The 22,454-nt window shown below is 42.5% G+C and overlaps 1 protein-coding gene across 2 annotated transcripts in view; it reads right to left on the reverse strand.

Moving 5' to 3' along the window:
• Positions 1–725: 725 nt before the first annotated feature.
• capn7 (calpain 7) overlaps positions 726–22,454 on the reverse strand; it is a 64,228-nt gene continuing 42,499 nt past the window's right edge. Inside the window, exons 15-21 of one of the 2 annotated variants that reach the window (XM_033016884.1) lie at positions 20,412–20,547; positions 15,075–15,150; positions 10,440–10,585; positions 8,984–9,046; positions 5,466–5,596; positions 3,275–3,358; positions 726–1,680 (exon numbers count right to left, since the gene is read on the reverse strand). In XM_033016884.1, the coding sequence (XP_032872775.1) occupies positions 1,536–1,680; positions 3,275–3,358; positions 5,466–5,596; positions 8,984–9,046; positions 10,440–10,585; positions 15,075–15,150; positions 20,412–20,547 (781 nt within the window). In that variant the 3' untranslated portion in view covers positions 726–1,535. Of the gene's footprint in view, positions 1,681–3,274; positions 3,359–5,465; positions 5,597–8,917; positions 9,047–10,439; positions 10,586–15,074; positions 15,151–20,411; positions 20,548–22,454 lie in introns of those variants that run through there. The other variant, XM_033016889.1, reaches the window with a different exon arrangement.

Here is a 22,454-nt window from a genome sequence, read left to right on the forward strand (position 1 = left end):
TTCCAAGTGTGGACTCCTATATATCTGCGAGACCAATCGCAGGCTTGACGATCATTTTGCTGAACACATAATTCCCCCTCCCATACAGACATTTCTGTCCTGGACCTCCTCCACTATCAGAGTGAGGCCCAATGCAATTTGGAGAAATAGCAGTTCATATTTTGCTTGGGCATCTTATAATCCAGCAGAATATTGACTTCTCTGACCAAGTAATCCTTGCTTTCCCTCTCTCCATCCCTCCCCCTCTCTAATTAGTTTGACTATCCTCCTGATTACATTTTACATTGTATGCCTCGCTGTCACCTTCCCCTAGCTAACGATACATTCTACATTTTCACTGATTTCATCCTTTGATCTCTCGTTTTCACACCACACCCTTCCATACCTCTCATTTTCCCTCTTCCCGACTCAGTCTGAAGAAGGGTCTGGACTCGAAACGTCACCCATTCCTATCCATCGATGCTGCCTGGCCCGCTGGGTTACTCCAGCACTTTGTGTGTATCTTCAGTGTATACCAGCATCTGCAGTTCCTTCCTACACATGCCTTTCTGGATGGGACAGATTGTAACTCTGCTGGGTAACAGCACTCAGGTTGGTTACTGTGAGGAGTATGGGTTGATGTTTGACAATGTGGTAACACACAATATGTTTATGCCACAATAGCCAACAACCCTAACTGCAGACCAATCCGAAGTAGGCACAAACAAGTTTCACACAACGGAACATTCATGATAAAATATTGATTTTATTCTACATAATCCAAGCTGTTGTGCAGATTTGTAAGTTTCCTGCCTTGAAAGAAAAAATAATCTTAACATTCTGCTTTCTCAATCCAACATCTGGAAACATACTTAACTTTTCAGTACTTATTCAGCTGGCAACAGAACTAAGTGGATAAAAATATATAAATCTATAATAGAAATACAAATAAACAATTGCCCGACCAGTCAATATTCACCCTTTTTAAAATGCCAAGAATTGACATATTACAAATATAAACTGATCTTTGGTTTGTAATACATTGCACAGTTCCCTTGGATGCAAAGTAATTTTTAGTAAACATTGATGGCTGTTTTTCACATAGTTTAAAGGCTCTCAAGCAATTTATTCATGTCACCAGTGAAGAACCAGCCCAATTTGAAACCGAATATTTTGTAGAATAAAACCATCCTATCCCCAGCTAATCAAATGCAATACCAGCCATAAATTAAACAGCAGTAGAATCCCAGTTATACTTCACAGCAGAAATATGTACATCAAATGATTTTTGTTTTAAAGATATATATAATACATTTACACATCTCCTTCATTTAAACTGCATAGAAGAAATCCAACCAGAAGTGTTAACCTTCTTGCCACCACACTAATTTTGCTTGACTTTAAGAAGTGAAATATTGTGCAGTGTCTCTGAAAGTTTCTGCAAAATTAATAAATTCCAATTGTTGCTTCTAGAAAACGAGTCCCCTTTAAGAAACAAATCTAAGGCATGTACCCAATTCGACAATTCCTTGAGAGTAATCAAAGGGGCTCTGGACTCACTGTAAGTGAGTAACCTTGAGTGGGACAGTACTGTGAAAGTCCAAGAAGAAAGGACCTTCCTGACCGGGGAGGAAGGTGGTCGGGATGATGTTGTAAACTCCGCCAGGAACACGCTCGATTTCTGAATAGCAAAACCCACATCTGCAACAGAAGAAATGCACATGTTAACTCTCCCAGGTTGCACATGGACTGTACAAACTGATAACCAATACAAACATGAATCTATGCTCTGTCTCAGCACCAATGAGCTTTACAGCCAAAGTTGTAGTTTGGAAAAGACAGTAGCCAATTTACAACAGAAAAAATCTGTAAAAGTAGCAATGTAAAAGTCTTTAGATAATCTGCTTCATTGATGTTGGTTATGGGATAGGTATTAGCCACCCTCTTTCACACTGTGTCATTTGGATGACTTGCATTCCTGAGAAATCTAATATGCGTTGGTTTAATGCCTTATTGAAAAGACATCACATGTGGGCAGTGCAGCACGGCCACAGCACTGTATTCGATGTAGCAGCTTGCGTACTTATGAACCTGGCCGTGCCTTAAACTCAGTGTGGCGATTCTAAGGTAGGTGCAAAAAGTGAGTCAAAGCTAGCACCAGAAGAGTACATGAATCGTCCCCATTATTGCATCTCCTTAATACAAAATTTCTTCAAGACTTTTCAATGAGCAAAACCCAAACAGTTCCAGATGTTGTCACATTCAGGATAATGCAATCCTTGGCATTATAAAGTATGCTGGATTTTTTTGCCAAATACATGTACTCAGTCTGTCAAAGCCTTCCTCTGGCTTCACAATTTGCAACTCTTCAATCCATATATAGCTCTCGATATAGCTCTTAGGGCTAACAGAATTAAGGGATATGGGGAGAAGGCAGGAACGGGGTACTGATTTTGGTTGATCAGCCATGATCATATTGTATGGTGGTGCTGGCTCGAAGGGCCGAATGGTCTACTCATACACCTATTTTCTATGTTTATCTCACATCCTGTTTATTCACATGTGGCCTTTGTCCAACCATCTGCCTATCAACCCCCACCCTTCCCCTTGCCCGTGTTCACCTCTTATCTGCCACACTTTATCCTGTACCTCCTCTCTTCCCGCTTTTATTCTCCCTACAATCAATCTGAAGAAAGGTCCCGACCCAGAATATCACCTCTCCATGTTCGCCAGGGATGCTGCCTGACCCATTGAGTTACTCCAGCACTCTTGGAGTCTTGGATTCTTTTTCCTATTCCCTCAACATTATTTGCTCTAAATGACCGATGTAACACATTGGAAAAGGCTGCTGGACTGCACAAGGATAACTGCAACATTTCTGTACTAATCCTCACATAACATGCACTTCTCTCTTTAGTGGAGTAATGGGTGATATGAAGCAGGATGAATTGATATGGCGGAGTTTGGGGTCGAGTCCACTGGCTACTGTTAATGCCAGGGAATAGCTAATACCAGAAGAGCAGATGAGTCATTTACGAGGGGATCAGGCAAGGCCAGCTAAGACTGACCAGAATAATTAATTCCTTTGAGTAAGTGAAGCTAATGGCTGCAACCAGTATGGGAAGGGCTGGAACAATATGGAGGCTTGTGCAACTTGTGATGCAACCTCCACAAGAATAATCAATTCATTTTTTAACCTCAAATATTCTTCAGGAACTGAAAGTTATAAACATGCTTAAAGTTACCATAGAAATGACTACAATCATTGTATTAAAATAAAAACACACGTTCATACCTATAATCTCCACTGATCTTTTTTTGGAACTCATTGTCTCCTGTTGTTGAAACGATCACCATTTCAAAACCAACACTGTACTGCCTATAAAAAAGGAAAGTTAAAATGAATAGAGAGAAAAATACAATGTATAATTGCAATTTTAGTTTGTTCCCTCTTTCAGATCACGTCATATTAACATGAATTGTCCCATTTATCCCATTATCATTTGTGCTTGTTGAACTACATGGGGTCTCAATCTATCACTGGTTTGGTTTAAAAATTCTCATCATTTGTGTACAAATCCTTCCATTATCAATCACTTTCCTAAGTTTAAACTATTCTGGCCCTACAGTTCTCCAAGATCTCTGCATTTTTTTACATTCTGGCATTTCGTGCCCCTATCAATTGGCCTAAAAGTTGGTTTAGTGTGTCAGTGATAAGTTTGTCGTGTGCTAACCAGTCAGCGGAAATACAGTACATAATTACAATCGAACCATCAAGTGTACAGATATATACTAAATGGAATAATGTTGAGTGCAAAATAAAGCCTTGTAAAGTTGGATTAAAGATAGTCTGATGGTTTCACACAGAGTTGTGAGTCTGTGGAATTCTCTGCCTCAGAGGGCGGTGGAGGCAGGTTCTCTGGATGCTTTCAAGAGATAGCTAGATAGGGCTCTTAAAAATAGCGGAGTCAGGGGATATGGGGAGAAGGCAGGAACGGGGTACTGATTGGGATGATCAGCCGTGATCACATTGAATGGCGGTGCTGGCTCGAAGGGTCGAATGGCCTACTCCTGCACCTATTGTCTATTGTCTAATAAGTTCCCCAACCTACTTGTACTACTCTACTACTCTGTCAGGACAAGGTCATGTAAAAGCAGAGCTGTGGGCAAAAAATGTTGGAAAAGGCAACCAGTAGAGAGGAGACAAGGAACTGCAGATGCTGAAATCTTGTCCAAAACATAAAGTGCTGGAGGAACTCGGGGACAGTCAGCATCTCTCGGGGATATGGATAGGCGACATTTTGGATCAGAACCTTTTTGTTAGGAAACAGGTTTGGGAACTTTTTGGCATATCTTTCATTAATTTGTTCTATATCTCTCTACATCACCATCTATATCTCTCTTTTCACCTTTCCCCTGACTCTCGGTCTGCTGTAGAGCCTCGACCCAAAACGTCACCTATTCCTTTTGCTGTCCGACCCGCTGAGTTACCCCAGCTTTGTGCCTATCTTTAGGAAACTTGAGCCTGACAGGATATGCTCTCCCGCTTTCCTTATTTATATATCAATGCCTAATCCTCAAAAATAAAAGCTGTTTCGATGTCCTCTTTGGAAAGCAGACTCCTACGCAATTTGCAGCTTTTCACATTTCCTAGTAGTAAAATATTAAAGTATAAGCAGGAAACATTGTGTGATGAGAACTTGCTTTCTCCTCAGAGGATATTCCCACTGAAATAGATCATTTATTTGATGCCGAGGAAAGTTATTTTATATTATGTTTGAAACTATCAAAGACTGAAAAATGTAATTCTTTAGGAGAACAGGAGCAGAGAACTAAACTCAATGTCTTTAAAATTACTCAGAAGTTTAAAATGTCTTTGTCAGAGGCTTTCACTTTGAAGTAAATGCTTTAAAATTGTTATCAGATTATATTTTACAAATAATCAATAACATTAAATAGCCTTTATCATTAGACAGGTACATGGATAGGGCAGGTTTAGAGTGATATGGGCCAAATACAAGCAGGTGAGACTAGTGTAAATGGGACATGTTGGCCGTGGTGAGCTAGTTGTACCAAAGGGCCATTTTCCACATCGTTTGGTTCTATAAATAATCAATCATAGCCAATGAGACATAAATGTAATTTATCGTCTTTGCTGCTACTTCAGTCATGCAACCCCCATTAAAGCCAGGAGACTTTCCAAGCAGAATGCTGGAGAATCTCAGTAGGATTGTGATCTGCTGTCGGACTTTGTCGTTACAGATGGCTGGGTCTTAATGCTGTTACATAGCAAGTGGTTGACGATTCCATTCGGAATCACTGGCAATAGCCAGCACGTTATCTGATGTAATTTTCAACCTTGAAAATAAAACCAGAGTGTACTAATCTTGTAACTCAAGGGAGTGCCGCCTTCTGTCATGAAAAACAAACAAAGAAACCAAACACAGTTAATCATGAGCTGAAGGTTATTTTTCTTCTTTACTGACCTGGGACCCCGTAGTTCAATCAGCAAAGGCCCAGTTTTTTCTGCCGTGATCTGGTAAATTGGATTCATTTTGTAGCTGTCCCTGTAGTTTCCACATCCTCCTGCAGACTGACCTTTCCACTGACCATTAACCTACCATAAATCACAAACACACAGTAAAAAAAAAACAATAATGTATTTCGGGTCACAGAATTAAGACAAGACACCATAATATTTGTTACAATGACAGGCATATATCAGGAACGTGGCATTTATTTGGTCAAGCTTGTTCTATCGTTTATAAAGATCTTTGACTGTATCTATCGATGTTATCCTTAAGTTATTTGGTTACCACAATTCTGCTAATATCAGATTTTATATTAATTGACAGATAATGATAATCATTTCAATTAAAGGCTTTCATCTCAGTTGCTCTGCCATATCAAGATCATTTTTTAAACGCCAGGACTCATTAGAGAAAAAACATCTTTGGCAATTATTTATCCGAAGAGCAGAGAAAATTTTGAATGAACAGATTTTACCACAAGCCCAAATTGGCACGGGCTTTCTCACAAATTTGCTTTAATATTGAAGACATTGAAGCTACAAAAGGGAATGGGTTGTTCGCCCAACCACAGCAAATTGACAGAAGTAAAAACAAAATTGCAGATGCTAGAAATCCAAAACAAAATCAGAAAATGCCAGTTGCACACAGCAGGTCAGGCAGTATGTGTGGAAAGAGCAAGAGTCAATGACTTCAAATCAGATGATGTGACAACTCTATTAACAAATAATCATGATTCCATTTACCCAACCTGCCCCCTATATTTAAATGTATTTTTCAGACATGTGTTTAAACCATCTAATCATGAACGCTGGTATAAGCTCACCCTCAGCCACTCACGTTGGAAGTGAATTCTATATCCTAGTTTTGTCCTCCCAGCAAACTCAATGTAAAAATGATTCTACATTCTTCTTGCACTTAATCGTAGAAACATAGAAAATAGGTGCAGGAATAAGCCATTCGGCCCTTCGGCCATTTAATATGATCATGGCTGATCATCCAAAATCTGTACCCCATTCCGGCTTTTTTCCACATATCCCTTGATTCCCATTAGTCCTAAGAGCTAAATCTAACTCTCATCTAGTGAATTGGCAACCTTTGCCTTCTGTGGCAGGGAATTCCACAGATTCACAACTCTCTGGGTTAAAAAGTTTTTCCTCATCTCAGTCCCAAATTCTAAATTCCAGTGAATACACCCAGGTCTCGCTGTACCTCCCCTTTACCTAACCCAACCCCATAGAGATAATAATCTGCCCCCTTGTTTTTGCCGCCAAAGTGGATAACCTCACATTTATCTATATTATACTGCATCTGCCCACTCACTCAACCTGTCCAGGTCACCTTGCAACCTCCTAACATCCTCTTCACAGTTCACACTGCCACCCAGCTTTGTGTCTTCTGCAAATTTACTAGTGTTAATCCTAATTCCCTCTTCCAAATCAGACAGGTTCTTCCCCACAGCAATCAGGCTATTAAACTCGGCTCGAACAAAACTCTGAACATTAATAGCCAATAATCTGCTTATTTGCACTTTATCAGTTTAATTATTCATGTGTGTATATATTTATGCAATGGTATATGGACACACTGATCTGTTCAGTATTCATGCCTACTATGTTCTGGTGTGCTAAAGCAAAGCAAGAATTTCATTGTCCAATCAGGGACACATGACAATAAAACTCTTGAACTCTTAATATATATGGTAAATAGTTGCGGCCCCAACACCGATCCTTGCGGCACTCCACTCGCCACTGCCTGCCATTCTGAAAAGGACCCGTTCACTCCTACTCTTTGCTTCCGGTCAGCCAACCAATTTTCTATTCATGTCAACACCCTACCCCCAATACCATGTGCTCTAATTTTAGTCACCAGTCTCCCGTGCGGGACCTTTTCAAAGGCTTTCTGAAAGTCTAGATACACTACATCCACTGGCACCCCTTCATCCATTTTACTTGTCACATCCTCAAAAAATTCCAGAAGATTAGTCAAGCATGATCTTCCTTTCATAAATCCATGCTGACTTGGACTAATCCTTTTACTGCTATCCAAATGCCCCATTATTATCTCTTTAATAATTGACTCCAGCATCTTTCCCACCACCGAATTCAGGCTAACTGGTCTGTAATTCAGTTTTCTCTCTCGCTCCTTTCTTGAAAAGTGGGATAACATTAGCTATCCTCCAATCCACAGGGACTGAACCTGAATCTATTGAACATTGGAAAATGATCACCAATGCGTCCACTATTTCTAGAGCCACCTCCCTGAGGACCCTGGGATGCAGACCATCAGGCCCAGAGGATTTGTTATCCTTCAGTCCCATTAGCCTACCCAATACTATTTCTCGCCTAATGAAAATTTCTTTCAGTTCCTCTACCCCCTTAGAGCCTCTGTCCTCCAGTACATCTGGGAGATTGTTTGTGTCCTCCTTAGTGAAGACAGATCCGAAGTACCTGTTCAACTCTTCTGCCATTTCCTTGTTCCCCATAATAATTTCACCCGTGTCTGCCTTCAATGGAGCCACATTTGACTTTGCTATTCTTTTTCCCTTAACACATCTAAGGGACACTTTTACTGTCCTTCTTTATATTCCTGGCCAGCTTCCCCTCGTACTTCATCTTTTCAGACCGTATTGCCCATTTTGTTTCCTTCTGTTGTCCTATGAAAGTTTCCCAATCCTCTGGTTTTCGGCTACTCTTTGCTGTGTTATACATCTTTTCTTTTAGTTTTATTCTATCCCTAACGTCTCTTGTCAGCCACGGTTGCCTCCTACGCCCCTTAGAATCTTTCTTCCTTTTTGGAATGAAATGATCCTGCGTCTTCCGGATTATGCCCAGAAATTCCTGCCATTGCTGTTCCACCGTCATTCCTGCTTGGATCCCTTTCCAGTCTACCTTGGCCAGCTCCCCTCTCATGCCTTCATAATCCCATTTGTTCAACTGCATCACTGACACTTCCGATTTAACCTTATCCTTCTCAAATTGCAGATTAAAACTAATCATATTATGATCACTACATCCAAGCGGTTCCTTTACCTCTAGTTCTCTTATCAAATCTGGTTCATTGGACAACACTAAATCCAGAATTGCCCTTTCTCTGGTCGGCTCCATTACAAGCTGCTCTAAGAAGTCATCTCGGAGGCACTCTACAAATTCTCTTTCTTGGGGTCCTGAACCAACCTGATTTTCCCAGTCTACCTGCATATTGAAATCCCCCATCACCACAGTGGCATTACCTTTGGTACATGCCAGTTTTAACTCCTGCTGCAACTTACACCCTACATCTGGGCTACTATTTTGAAAACTCACCTTAAACTGTTTATTTGAGTGATAGTCAGACCTTCAGTGAAGAACAGATTTATTGGAAGTCAATATGAACCATTTCCAGCCAAATGAGAAAATACTTAAACATACCTGATGATTTCTATAGGGTTGCAAGCAATTTTAAAGTAATTGTGGCTTCGTACCAGTAGCACTCACCCGCTTATAGTGTGTGTAGGGGAATAGGATCTTAGAAAACGCAAACTTGCACATGGAATATACCTATAGGAAGGAATAAAAATCCTGTAACTGAACAGTATAATTTTTGTCGTTGAAATAAAACCCAGCATGTTGAGCAACTGGTTTCGTGTTGCCAAAGAGCAAGTTAAAATTGAGATACATTGTATTCTAAAAAGCATAAATCACAATTCGCTAGGAATGTGTTCAGCTTTTTTTTGTTATGGAGACAACAGACTGCAGATGTTGTAATCTGAAACAAAAAAACAAACTGCTGGAGGAAGAGCAGGTCAGGTGACATTTGTGGAAGCAGAGAGGCAGTCGACGCTTCTGGTCGAGACTCGGCATCAGGAATGGGACAGACTCCTTTGCCTCCACTGATACCACCTGACCCGCCAAATTCCACCAGTACTTCGTTTTCCTCCCTCCCCTTTTCGCTAAGTTTTTTTTTCCCCCCGCCAAATTGCCATCTTATTCCTCAATGTGTTTCTCTCCTGAAATCATCAATTTTATTTAATTCAGTTTAGTCACCTGGTACTCAAAATAGATCTCCGTCAATGTTTGGCTTTTATAAGTAGCCATTTTGTCCATGCATATAACTTTCTCAAAAGTTATACATGCAAAATTATGTGAATCCAATGGGTGTCGTTCCTGATCACAATTAATTTATTTGCTACTGCCTCAGCTGGGCTTAGAGATACACCGTGGATACAGGCCCTTTTGGCCCAGCGAGTCCACACTAATCATCGATCACCACTACACTACTTCCATGTTATTCCAGTTTTGCATCCGACACCCGAAGGGCAATGTACAGAAACCAAATAACCTACAAACCTTCATGTCTTTGGAATGTGAGAGGGAACCAGAGTACCTGGAGAAAACCCAAGTGATCACAGGGAGAACATACAAACTCTGCACAGATAGCATCCATACTCAGGATCGAACCCTTGTCACTGGCACTGTGAGGTAGCCTCTCTACCGCTGCACCACTTGGTACTGCCATATGTAATTCACTGGTAACATGCCCACGTCGAAGAGCTTCATGTGTTTGAGATGCATTCTTGAGACTCGAGTATGAAAGTTATACTGAAAATAGAGCATAGGCACAGGAACAGGCCCTTCGTCTCTCAATATCCGTGCCGAAAATGATGTCAAGTTAAACTAATCTCCTCTCCCTGCATGTGATCCATGTCCCTCCATTCTCTGCATTACCTAAAAGCCTCTTAAATGCCACTAGTGCTACTATTTAAATGCCAATACAGACACCACAACACTGAAGAGGTGCAGTGTCAAGGGTGTTGTCTTTCAAGTGTTATGTGGTGAAGATCACAGAAACATGTTTAAACATATCAAACAGTCTCAAATTTCTCAGAAATCAATGGTTTACATTTAAGCTAATAACAGAGGGTAAACAGTAACAAATCAATAATATGCGTACCCTTAGTGTGTAATGGATGGTGTTCTGTTTCTCGTACTGAGACACCACTAAAGTAAACGTGTTTGTCCCCGGAGTATTCAGCTTAATCTTGGTCAGGTAATGAGGGCTGTTTATTCGAATCCCATCGATGTATGGAGGCGGATCATCTACAAGATATTTTACAATAAATTTATCAGACTAGCTTCAGAGCTAAGAATTATACTGTCTGGTAGCTCCCTGCATTTATGGATTTAATCTTCAATCAATAGCACTCTATATGTGCCAAGCATCCATTAATGAAACTCTGCTCCTAATATTACATCAATACTAATGCATGCCTGCATGCCTCTGGTACTCATCCTGAAAACAAGGATAAAGGAACATCAGACAAAAACACTGGGAAAGAGGTAACCCCAATTCTAATTTATTAGGTAGACAAAATGTATTTTGTGAACGTAAATGTATTAGTTTACTTAGTGAGCCCAGAATATTTAACACTTATATTTTAATACCATCAAAAATTCTGAAATTGTCAAACTTGGAACGCTGAACGTTATTCCCTTATCATGTACCTATACGCTGTAAATGGCTCGATTGGAATCATGTGTTGTCTTTCCGCTGTCTGGCTAGCACGCAACAACCTCGTACTAAACTGACCAGTACCAAAAGCGTACGGTTCATACTGCACTCAGGAAATTGCGATGAACTAAATGATCCCACAAACATCTGACCATCGTTGGTTCAAGAGAAAATGTTTGAGGTAGACAGAGGCCTGAGCATTCTGTCACTGACTCCATCCTCTTCTCTAGCCACCAATACAGGCTTGAAATGCACTTCCCTTAGAATTAAGTTCCTGTTTTAACCTGTATCATTTAAATCTGCCTTTAAACAAGCACATTCCAATTCTAATCTTTCCTCACCTACTACTCGCCAACAATTTCATGCTTGTTGAATTCTGGCCTTGATCATTGTCAGATTTCTTCCCTGCTCCACTGGCAGTCACGTCTTCAGCCAAGTCGGCTCTGAATTCTTGAAATAGTTTCCTTAAATATTTCCATTCCTCTCTCCTCCTTTACGATATTCAATTAAAACTTGCATCTTCAAGCAAGTTCTGCAAAATTTGTCCTAGTATCATTTTTGTTTTTCAGCAAAATTGAGGGGCATTTTATGTTCTCAAGTACAATGTACAGTAAGCACCATTTAACTGTGTATAATCTCATTGCTCTTTGGGTTACCTTACCATGTGGGAAATGCTTACTGCATTTTCCTGCAAAACTGTAGTTGGCTCAACTACATTCCTACTCTTATCATGCAGCAAAATCTGAATATAACATGGCTGTTTCTATATTAGAAAATAAATGGTACACATGTGGGTGATTTATCATTAAACTGGGTTTACCAGAATATCTATTTTACAACTATATTAGTGCAATACATCTCTTTTTGATCTCGTTGCTTGTGGCTTTCAGGCACAGTCTTAAGTTGGTTCAGGTCATATCTACAAGATAGGAACTATTTTGTTTCCATTGGCGACTTTGTATCGGAACCAATAAGATCCCGCAAGGTTCGATCTTAGGGCCCTCTTTATTCAACATCTACATGCTCCCACTAGGGCAAATCATGCGAAATAATAATATTGACCACCACTGCTATGCCGATGACACTCAAATCTATGTAGCGCTATCACCAAATGACTATCGCCCCATAGATCTGCTGTGCCAGTGCATTGAGCAAGTCAAAGACTGGATGTGCCAACATTTCCTCCAACTAAATAAGGACAAAACGGAGATAATTGTTTTTGGTGCTAAAAAAGAAAGGCTTAAAGTAACCCAACACCTTCACTCTCTGTCCCTGAAAACATCAAACAAAGCCAGAAATCTTGGGGTTATTATGGATTCAGATTTACATTTCGACAGTCACATCAAATCAGTAACAAAATCGGCCTACTATCACCTCAAAAACGTAGCAAGATTAAGAGGACTCATGTCAGCTCAAGACTTAGAAAAACTTGTACATGCCTTTATTACTAGTAGGCTAGATTATTGTAACGGTCTCCTTGCAGGTCTTCTGAAAAAAAACTGTCAGGCAGCTACAGCTTGTTCAGAACGCTGTTGCTAGAGTTCTAACAAAGGCCAAAATATTTGAACACATTACACCAATTCTTAAATCCTTACATTGGCTCCCTGTATGTCAGAGAATTGATTTCAAAATCCTGCTGCTCACCTATAAATCACTACATGGTTTAGGGCCAAAGTATATCACTGACATGCTTCCACTATATAAGCCTTCTAAGATCTTCTGAGACCAATCGGTTAGTGATTCCCAGAGTAAATACAAAACATGGGAAAGCAGGATTTAGTTACTATGCAACAAATAGCTGGAATAAACTTCCTGAAGATTTAAGACTTGCCTCAACTTTGACCACTTATAAAACAAGACTGAAAACTTTTATGTTTACTTTAGCTTTCAGCTAAATCTTAACTCCATTGCACTTTTAACTTTTGCACTTTTTATAATGCATTTTTAATTTTGCTTTCTTTTCTTTTCTTTTAATTCTTCTATTTTATTTCATTTTATTATTTCATTTTATTGTATGACATGTTTTTATGTGAAGCACTTTGAGTCTGCCTCGTGTATGAAATGTGCTATATAAATAAAGTTGCCTTGCCTTGCCTTGGCTTTTTTAAATTTAGTAGTCATGTCCTTTAATTCCACACTCACTGTTCAAGTTAAAGAAGCCCAAAGATATCTTCGTTATCGTTTAAAATCCCACGTGAACTTGGTCTTTGCTCTTCAGGTGCCGTATGGCAAGAAATCAACAAATAAAAAATACTGGGATCTCACTGAACCTTGGACTGTCAAGACGTTTTTTCACTAATGAGCTCTTTGTTAAGCTGATTAATATCTTCACTGTGAACATCCAATCCTTCCACACTTCCATCCCACAGTAGGATAAACTGTAAGAGGGCACTTCTTTAATGAACATAGACCTGTACAATGCCCCTCTACCAAGACCCTTTGCCCATCTGGCTGAACTCATTCTCACGTCAAACCACCTTGCCCTCAACTCCACTCACTTGCTCTAAATCAAAGATGCGGCAATGGGAACATGCGTGGGCCAAGCTACAACTGCCTCTTTGTGAATACATGGAACAGTCCTTTGACTGATTGAAAATTACAGCATGGATACAGGCCCTTCAGCTCACCGAGTCCATGCTGACCATCAATCATCTGTTCATGCTGGTTCCATGTTATCCCCTTCCACATCCATTCCCGACACATTATGGGCAATTTGCAGAGGCCATTTAACCTACAAACACACACGTCTTTGGGATGTGGGAGGAAACCGGAGCGAAAACAGAGAGGATGAGACGGAGGTTCTTCCCACAGGCCATTAGGACTGTAAACTCTAATCTCACCAGGGACTAATTTACAACACAATAACAACACATAATCCTCCGCCATTTCCGCCACCTCCAACGTGACCCCACCACTCGCCACATCTTCCCATCTCCCCCCATGTCTGCCTTCCGCAAAGACCGCTCCCTTCGCAACTCCCTCGTCAATTCTTCCCTTCCCTCCCGCACCACCCCCTCCCCGGGCACTTTCCGTTGCAACCGCAAGAAATGCAACACCTGTCCCTTCACCTCCCCCCTCGACTCCATTCAAGGTCCCAAGCAGTCGTTCCAGGTGCGACAAAGGTTCACCTGTATCTCCTCCAACCTCATCTACTGCATCCGCTGCTCTAGATGTCAGCTGATTTACATCGGTGAGACCAAGCGTAGGTTGGGCGACCGTTTCGCCGAACACCTCCGCTCAGTCCGCAATAACCTACCTGACCTCCCGGTGGCTCAGCACTTCAACTCCCCCTCCCATTCCCAATCCGACCTCTCTGTCCTGGGTCTCCTCCATTGCCAGAGTGAGCAACAGCGGAAATTGGAGGAACAGCACCTCATATTCCGTCTGGGGTCCTTGCGTCCCTATGGCATCAACATTGAATTCTCCCAATTTGGCTAGCCCGTGCTGTCTCCTCCCCTTCCTTCACCCTCTAGCTGTCTCCTCCCACCCTCCCATCCGCCCGCCCTCGGGCTCCTCCTCCTCCTCCCTTTGTCCTTCTTTCTTTCCCCACCCCCTATCAGTCTGAAGAAGGGTTTCGGCCCGAAACGTCGCCTATTTCCTTCGCTCCATAGATGCTGCTGCACCTGCTGAGTTTCCCCAGCAATTTTGTGTACCTAGGGACTAATTTACTGTTGTGTTGTGTCTTTTTTATTTTTTTCTAAAATGTAGATACTGGTTCTGTTCTATTCTGTTCTGTTGTTTTTGCACAATCCGCAGGCATTGCCACTTTCATTTCACTGCACGTCTTGTATGCGTATGTGACAAAAAAGTTGACTTGACAGAGAAAACCTATGCCAACACAGAGAAACCGTACAAACTCCACATAGATACTACCCAAGGTCAAGATTGAATCCGGGTCTCTGGCTTGTGTGCAGCAGATCTACCAGCTGTGCCACTGTGTCGCACTTTGGTCCCACTTGGCCCCTTCTTTTTTTGTTAAACCACTGTATTGATAAACATATTGCATTGTGTCCTACAAAACATAGGCATTTAAAAACCAATAACTCGACTCCGTTAATTTCTAAGCAACATACTTACTTGGGTAGTAAACCTTCTTTCCTCCAGTCTGGTAAACTACCAATGTAATAAATTCTCGATTGCGGGCAAAATCATCCTGTAATTAGAATGCAAATTTAACATTTGGGTTAGGGTGCAAAGCACAATGTGGAATCATGGTAGATTTACTAGAACTAGACAAGTAGATCACCTCATCCATCGCACCACAGACACATTATTGTCCACACGACCTTGCCTTCCAACACCCACATCTTTGACCCAATCACTACAAACTTGAACACATTTGTTTAATTTCCCTTTCCAAGCTTTGAAGAATAAATTACCATCAGAGGAATAAATCAGGTGGATGCACAGTCTCTTGTTCAGAGTAGGGGAAATCGAGAACCAGAGGACATAGGTTTAAGGTGGGGGGGGGGGGGCAAAAAGATTCAATAGGAAGCCGAGGGGTAACTTTTTCACACACAGGGTGGCGACTGTATGGAACAAGCTGCCTGAGGAGGTAGTTGTGGCAGGTTCTATCGCAACGTTTAAGAAGCATTTAGACAGGTACATGGAAAGGACAGGTTTAGTGGGATATGGGCCAAACACCGGCAGGTGGGACTAGTGTAGGTGGGACATGTGGGCTGGTGTAGGTGATTGAGCCAAATGGCCTGTTTTCATGCTGTATGGCTAAGATAATTTCTAGTACTGATTTCCCAACCCTAATAACTGACTGTTTTTTTTGATGATCATCATTCTTTTGATGATCTTCAGCCAAACATCCATAAAATAGTATAAATTGGTACAAAACATTTATCAGATACACAAGAGTGGCAAGGGTGGATTCGGCCTTATTTCCTCTCGCTGTTACACAGGTCCTCAGGAAACTACTGTTGAAAGTAGAATTTCACAGGCAGTTTTTACCATCTTACGCCACAGTACATTAGAGTTTCAAGAAAGCTTTTGGTGTGCTGGCCTTTATAAATCAGAGCATTGAGTATAGAAGTTGGGATGTAATGTTAAAATTGTACAAGGCATTGGTGAGGCCAATTCTGGAGTATGGTGTACAATTTTGGTCGCCAAATTATAGGAAAGATGTCATCAAAATAGAGAGAGTACAGAGGAGATTTACTAGAATGTTGCCTGGGTTTCAGCAACTAAGTTACAGAGAAAGGTTGAACAAGTTAGGTCTTTATTCTTTGGAGCGCAGGAGGTTAAGGGGGGACTTGATAGAGGTCTTTAAAATGATGAGAGGGATAGACAGAGTTGACGTGGATACGTTTTTACCATTGAGAGTAGGGAAGATTCAAACAAGATAGATAGATAGATAGATAGATATAATTTATTGCCACACAGCCAGGCTGGTGGAAATATGGGTTGTCTGCAGCGATACAATAATAAAGAACACACAACCACAATAAAACTGTAACACAAACATCCACCACAGCATTCATCACTGTGGTGGAAGGCACAAAATTTGGCCAGTCCTCCTCCATTTCACCCCCGTGGTCAGGACCAGAGTCCAGAGTCAGTCCAGGATCGGCTCTTCCTCACCGGAGACTGCGGCTTTAAGTTGTTGTAGGCCGCAGGCCGGCGGTCGAGATTTAAAGTCCCCGCCGCAGCCAGAAGCACCGTAGACTGCAGGGCCGGCGGTCGAAGCTCCCCTCCAGGGGTGATGGTAAGTCCATGCCGGACCCGCGGTAGAAGTCGGCCGCGGGCCGGCAGTGATGGCTTCTTCTTCCCCCGGGTCCCCCACGAGGGATGCTGGGCTGTAGACGCCGCACCAGCTGGAGCTCTACAGACCGCGGCTTCAGGCTGCGACTTCAGGCTGCCGGCTGCCCCGGGCCAGCGAAACGGAGCGCTCCCCTCCAGCGAGGGCTCACCCGCTCCACAACGAGAGTCCACGCTGCGCCCGCCGCTGAAGCCCCAGGCGTGTCTCCGGGAAAGGCCACGTCGATCCTTGATGTTAGGCCACGGGGGAGGCGACCTGGAAAAAGTTGCCTCTCCATGGAGGAGGCGACCGAAGCGGTTTCCCCCTCGCCCCCCCACACCACCCCCCACATAAAACACACAAAGAAACATTAAATACAGACTTTAAAACATACTAAAAAAAAAAAAAGTTGAAAAACTGACGAGCTGCTGACATGGCTGCTGCCAGAGCAGCGCCCCCTACAGGGGACATGATTTGAGAATTTAGAGACAAATGTTTAGGGGTAACACGTGGGATAACTTCTTTACTCAGAGAGTGGTAGCTGTGTGGAATGAGCTTCCAGTGGAAGTGGTGGAGGCAGGTTCGATTTTATCATTTAAAAATAAATTGGATAGGTATATGGACGGGAAAGGAATGGAGGGTTATGGTCTGAGTGCAGGTAGATGGGACTAGGTGAGAGTAAGTGTTCGGCACGGACTAGAAGGGCCGAGATGGCCTGTTTCCGTGCTGTAATTGTTATATGGTTATATGTGTTATATAAGAACACGGGACTCTCTTTTGAAATTGAATTGCTCAATCCTACTATCAATTTGCACTTTTTGTTTCGCATTTTAATTCCTGCTAATAAAGCAACATCACAGCCATCAGCAAAGATTTGAGAGAATGATCGCATCTTGTTCACTGGTTGGCAACCTAGGCTGAATGAACATGGATCAGGTTGCGTTAGATCAATGGCCAATTGAAAGAATCGTTTACCATCGCCAAATTACCCTTCAATATAAATAGATCCTGATATCAATGTTTCTTCAGTCACAAAACGAGTCTGTGCAGATCTGTTTGAGATGCAGCAGACCCAAACAACCAATTCACAAATCAATCCACAATATTTCTAACCTGTTCCCCAGGGAAACACAATGTAAATTGACTGGGGAAGAAAGTGCGCAGGCATCTCAGAAACCTCATGAAATGCTTAACACCTTCTACATTATACACAACTACAGGAGAATAAAACAAAGCAGGAGTATAGTGAACTTATCGTAAACCAGATACACCAGAGAGTGATCCAGCACAGAAACAGGCCGCTAAACCCAACTTGCCCATGCCGACCAATATGCCTCATCAATGCTGGTCTCACCTGCCCACATTTGGCCCACATCCCTCTAAACATTTCCTATCCATGTAACTGAATTGAATACATTTTATTAGCCAAGTATGTATACATACAAGGAATTTGCCTTGGTGCTTTGCTCGCAAGTAACAACATGATATACAGTAGACAATTAAAAATAAAACATTATAATTTAAACATGTGAAGAATGAAATAAAATACCAGAGCAAAAGGAGGCTACAGACTTTTGGCTGTTGAGCAGAGGTACTGTTTGTGGAAAAAGCTGTTTTTATGTCTGGCTGTGGCGGCTTTGACAGTCCGGAGTCGCCTTCCAGAGGGAAGTGCTTCAAAGAGTTTGTGGCCAGGGTGAGAGGGGTCAGAGATGATCTTACCCGCTCGTTTCCTGGCCCTTGAGGTGTACAGTCCGTCGATAGGGGTAAAGTTGCAGCCAACAACCTTCTCAGCTGATCGAAAGGTGCACTGCAGCCTCCGGATGTCATGCTTGGTGGCTGAGCCAAACCATGATGGAGAAGGTGAGGACAGACTCTATGAAGGCAGTATAAAACTGGACCATCATTGCCTGTGGCAGATTGTGTTTTCCCAGCTGCCGCAGGAAGTACATCCTCTGTTGGACCTTTTCGACTGTGGAGACGATGGTGGCCTCCCATTGAAGGTCCCTGGAAATGATGGTTCCAAGGAACTTAAATGACATCACAGATGTGACTTTAGTGTTGTTGATGGTGAGTGGGGGGAGGGTAGGATGAGCTTTCCTAAAGCAATCAATTCCACTGTCTTAAGAGCATTGAGCTCCAGGTTGTTGCGATGGCACCAGGACACCAGCTGTGTCACTTCCTGTCTGTAGGCAGATTCCTCCTCATCCTGGATCGGTCCAATCAGGGTTGTGTCGTCTGCAAACTTGAGAAGCTTGTCAGAGGAGTCAGTGGAGGTGCAGTCGTTGGTGTAGAGAGAGTGAAGGAGAGGGGGAGAGTATGCAGCTTTGCGGTGCTCCTATGCCGAGGGTCTGCGGGTCCGAGATGTGCTTTCCCAGCCTCACATGCTGCTTCCTGTCTGTCAGGAAGTTGGTGATCCACTGACAGAGGGGTTCAGGCACAGTCAACTGGGAGAGATGAGTGTAGTAGCTCTGGCACAATGATGTTGAATGCAGAGCTAAAATCCACAAATAAAATCCTTGCATAGGTCCCCTGGCGGTCTCGGTGCTGGAGGATGAAGTGCAGGCCTAGACTGATACCAGGCCTGATATGCATACAGGCCTGGTATGCAAACTGCAGAGGGTCCAGCAGGGGGTTTGTGATATTTTTCAGGTGGGCCAGCACAAGTTTTTCAAGGGTCTTCATGATTACAGAGGTCAGTGCGACAGGCCTGAAGTCATTAAGACCAGTAATCCTTGGCTTTTTGGGTACGGGAACAATAGTGGAGACTTTGAAGCAGGCAGGGACAGTGCAGGTTTGCAGGGACCAATTGAAAATGCCTGTGTAGACTGGTGCCAGCTGTTCGGCACAGAGCTTGAGAGCAGAGGGGGAAACATTGTCCGGTCCTGGAGATTTCCGGCTTTTCTGTCTCCTGAATAGCTTTTCCACCTCCTCAATGAGAGGAAATAAGCCCAAATCCGCCTTGTACACTCTTGTGCATCGGATATGTTGAAAGTAATTTACACACATTATTGCAGAAGTTCTGTTGCACTCAATTTAGAATTGGAAAAAGTTGCAGAGACACCTGTATATCCCCAAATAGGAGATAGTTCCCAAATATCTTTTAAATGTTGTTTCAGCAGTCATCACATTACAAAGAAAACAGATTGAAGTATGTATGGAAATATACCGCTTTTATGGTCAGATTGACCCCACAAAAGTATATTTGGGGAGGGTGGAATTCAAAAATAACACTTGAATTAAGGTGGCAACAATAATTTTATTTAAGAGGAATGAGAGGAATAGATCGGGTAGATGCACAGAATCTTTTCTCCCCCAGAGTAGGGGGATTGAGGACCAGAGGACAAAGGCTCAAGGTGAAGGGGAAAAGATTTAATAGGAATCCGAGGGGTACCTTTTTCCACACGGAGGGTGGTGGGTGCATGGAACAAGCTGCCAGAGGAGATAGTTGAGGCTGGGAATATCCTATCGTTTAAGAAACAGTTGGACAGGTACATGGATAGGACATGTTTGGAGGGTTATGGACCAAATGCAGGCAAGTGGGACTAGGGTAGCTGGGACATTGTTGGCCGGTGTGGGCGAGTTGGGCCAAAGGGTCTGTTTCCACACTGGATCACTCTATAATTCTAAGGACAAATAACCCAATGCCTTGAGGTTTTATCAAAGCTTACCTTGTCAGTAATGTGTCTGGTCAATAGAACCCAGACAACAGCGCCACCTTGTGGGCACTGTACACCCAGCTTGTACTGAGGGTTGTTAGCCAGGCTGTATGCATCTTTCACAGGGCCTTGCTTTGCATCCCAGGTACTAGAACGGAGAAGAAACATTTATATTTAAGCCTATTAGCAACGCAAAGAAAAAACTTACAAATTAAAACATTTGCATGCAATAATAATTCTGTAAATCAATCTGAACAACTTCCATATCCTGAACAAGTTTCTTTGTAATGGAAGGTACACAAAAAAGCTGGAGAAACTCAGCGGGTGCAGCAGCATCTATGGAGCGAAGGAAATAGGCAACGTTTCGGGCCGAAACCCTTCTTCAGACACTTTGTATTTTCCAGCATCTGCAGTTCCTTCTTAAACACTTTGTATTTTCCAGCATCTGCAGTTCCTTCTTAAACACTTTGTACCATAGATGCTGCTGCACCCGCTGAGTTTCTCCAGCTTTTTTGTGTACCTTTGATTTTCCAGCATCTGCAGTTCCTTCTTAAACTCTGTAATGGATTTCTGTTGTGAGAGCATAAAGAAGTGGGAACTTGGTTGCTTGAGGCTTAGCTGTTGACTGGTTTCAACAGGCAAGAGAGGAAGAGGGATGCAGCCTGGCAGGGCAAAGGCAGGGGGCTTTGGCCTGGATGCAAGAAGAGGAATGGGTGAGAACAAATCTGGAATCCAAATTCGGAAGATTGTGGCTTCCTGTGTTGGGGATGGTGGTGAGATGTACGGTGAAAGGGACAAACTGTCAGCCCCCATGCACAGCAACTGCAGATAAATGACCATTTGGTGGAGTGGGAATAAACGTAGGCTTGGTTGTTGGAAGAAAACCAGATCTGATTTAGAAAGAGCCATAGGATCTCTAATGACCATATAACAATTACAGCACGGAAACAGGCCATCTCGGCCCTACAAGTCCGTGCTGAACAATTATTTTCCCTTAGTCCCACCTGCCTGCACTCATACCATAACCCTCCATTCCCTTCTCATCCATATGCCTATCCAATTTATTTTTAAATGATACCAACGAACCTGCCTCCATCACTTCCACTGGAAGCTCATTCCACACCGCTACCACTCTCTGAGTAAAGAAGTTCCCCCTCATGTTACCCCTAAACTTCTGTCCCTTAATTCTGAAGTCATGTCCTCTTGTTTGAATCTTCCCTATTCTCAAAGGGAAAAGCTTGTCCACATCCTCTGTCTATCCCTCTCATCATTTTAAAGACCTCTATCAAGTCCCCCCTTAACCTTCTGCACTCCAGAGAATAAAGACCTAACTTATTCAACCTTTCTCTGTAACTTAATTGTTGAAACCCAGGCAACATTCTAGTAAATCTCCTCTGTACTCTCTCTATTTTGTTGACATCCTTCCTATAATTGGGCGACCAAAATGTACACCATACTCCAGATTTGGTCTAACCAATGCCTTGTACAATTTTAACATTACATCCCAGCTTCTATACTCAATGCTCTGATTTATAAAGGCTAGCATACCAAAAGCTTTCTTTACCACCCTACCTATATGAGATTCCACCTTCAAGGAACTATGCACGGTTATTCCCAGATCCCTCTGTTCAACTGCATTCTTCAATTCCCTACCATTTATCATGTACGTCCTCATTTTGATTTGTCCTGCCAAGGTGTAGCACCTCACATTTATCAGCATTAAACTCCATCTGCCATCTTTCAGCCCATTCTTCCAAATGGCCTAAATCACTCTGTAGACTTTGGAAATCCTCTTCATTATCCACAACACTCCCTATCTTGGTATCATCTGCATACTTACTAAAAAATAATCCAATTAAATTGGATTAGTAAGTATGCAGATGATACCAAGATCCACCTTCATCCAGATCATTGATGTACATGACAAACAACAAAGGACCCAACACAGATCCCTGAGGCACCCCACTAGTCACCTGCCTCCAACCCGGCAAACAGCCATCCACCATAACCCTCTGGCGTCTCCCATTCAGCCACTGTTGAATCCATCTTGCTACT

This window comes from Amblyraja radiata, chromosome 2, assembly GCF_010909765.2.
Source record: "Amblyraja radiata isolate CabotCenter1 chromosome 2, sAmbRad1.1.pri, whole genome shotgun sequence".
Taxonomy (NCBI): Eukaryota; Metazoa; Chordata; class Chondrichthyes; order Rajiformes; family Rajidae; genus Amblyraja; species Amblyraja radiata.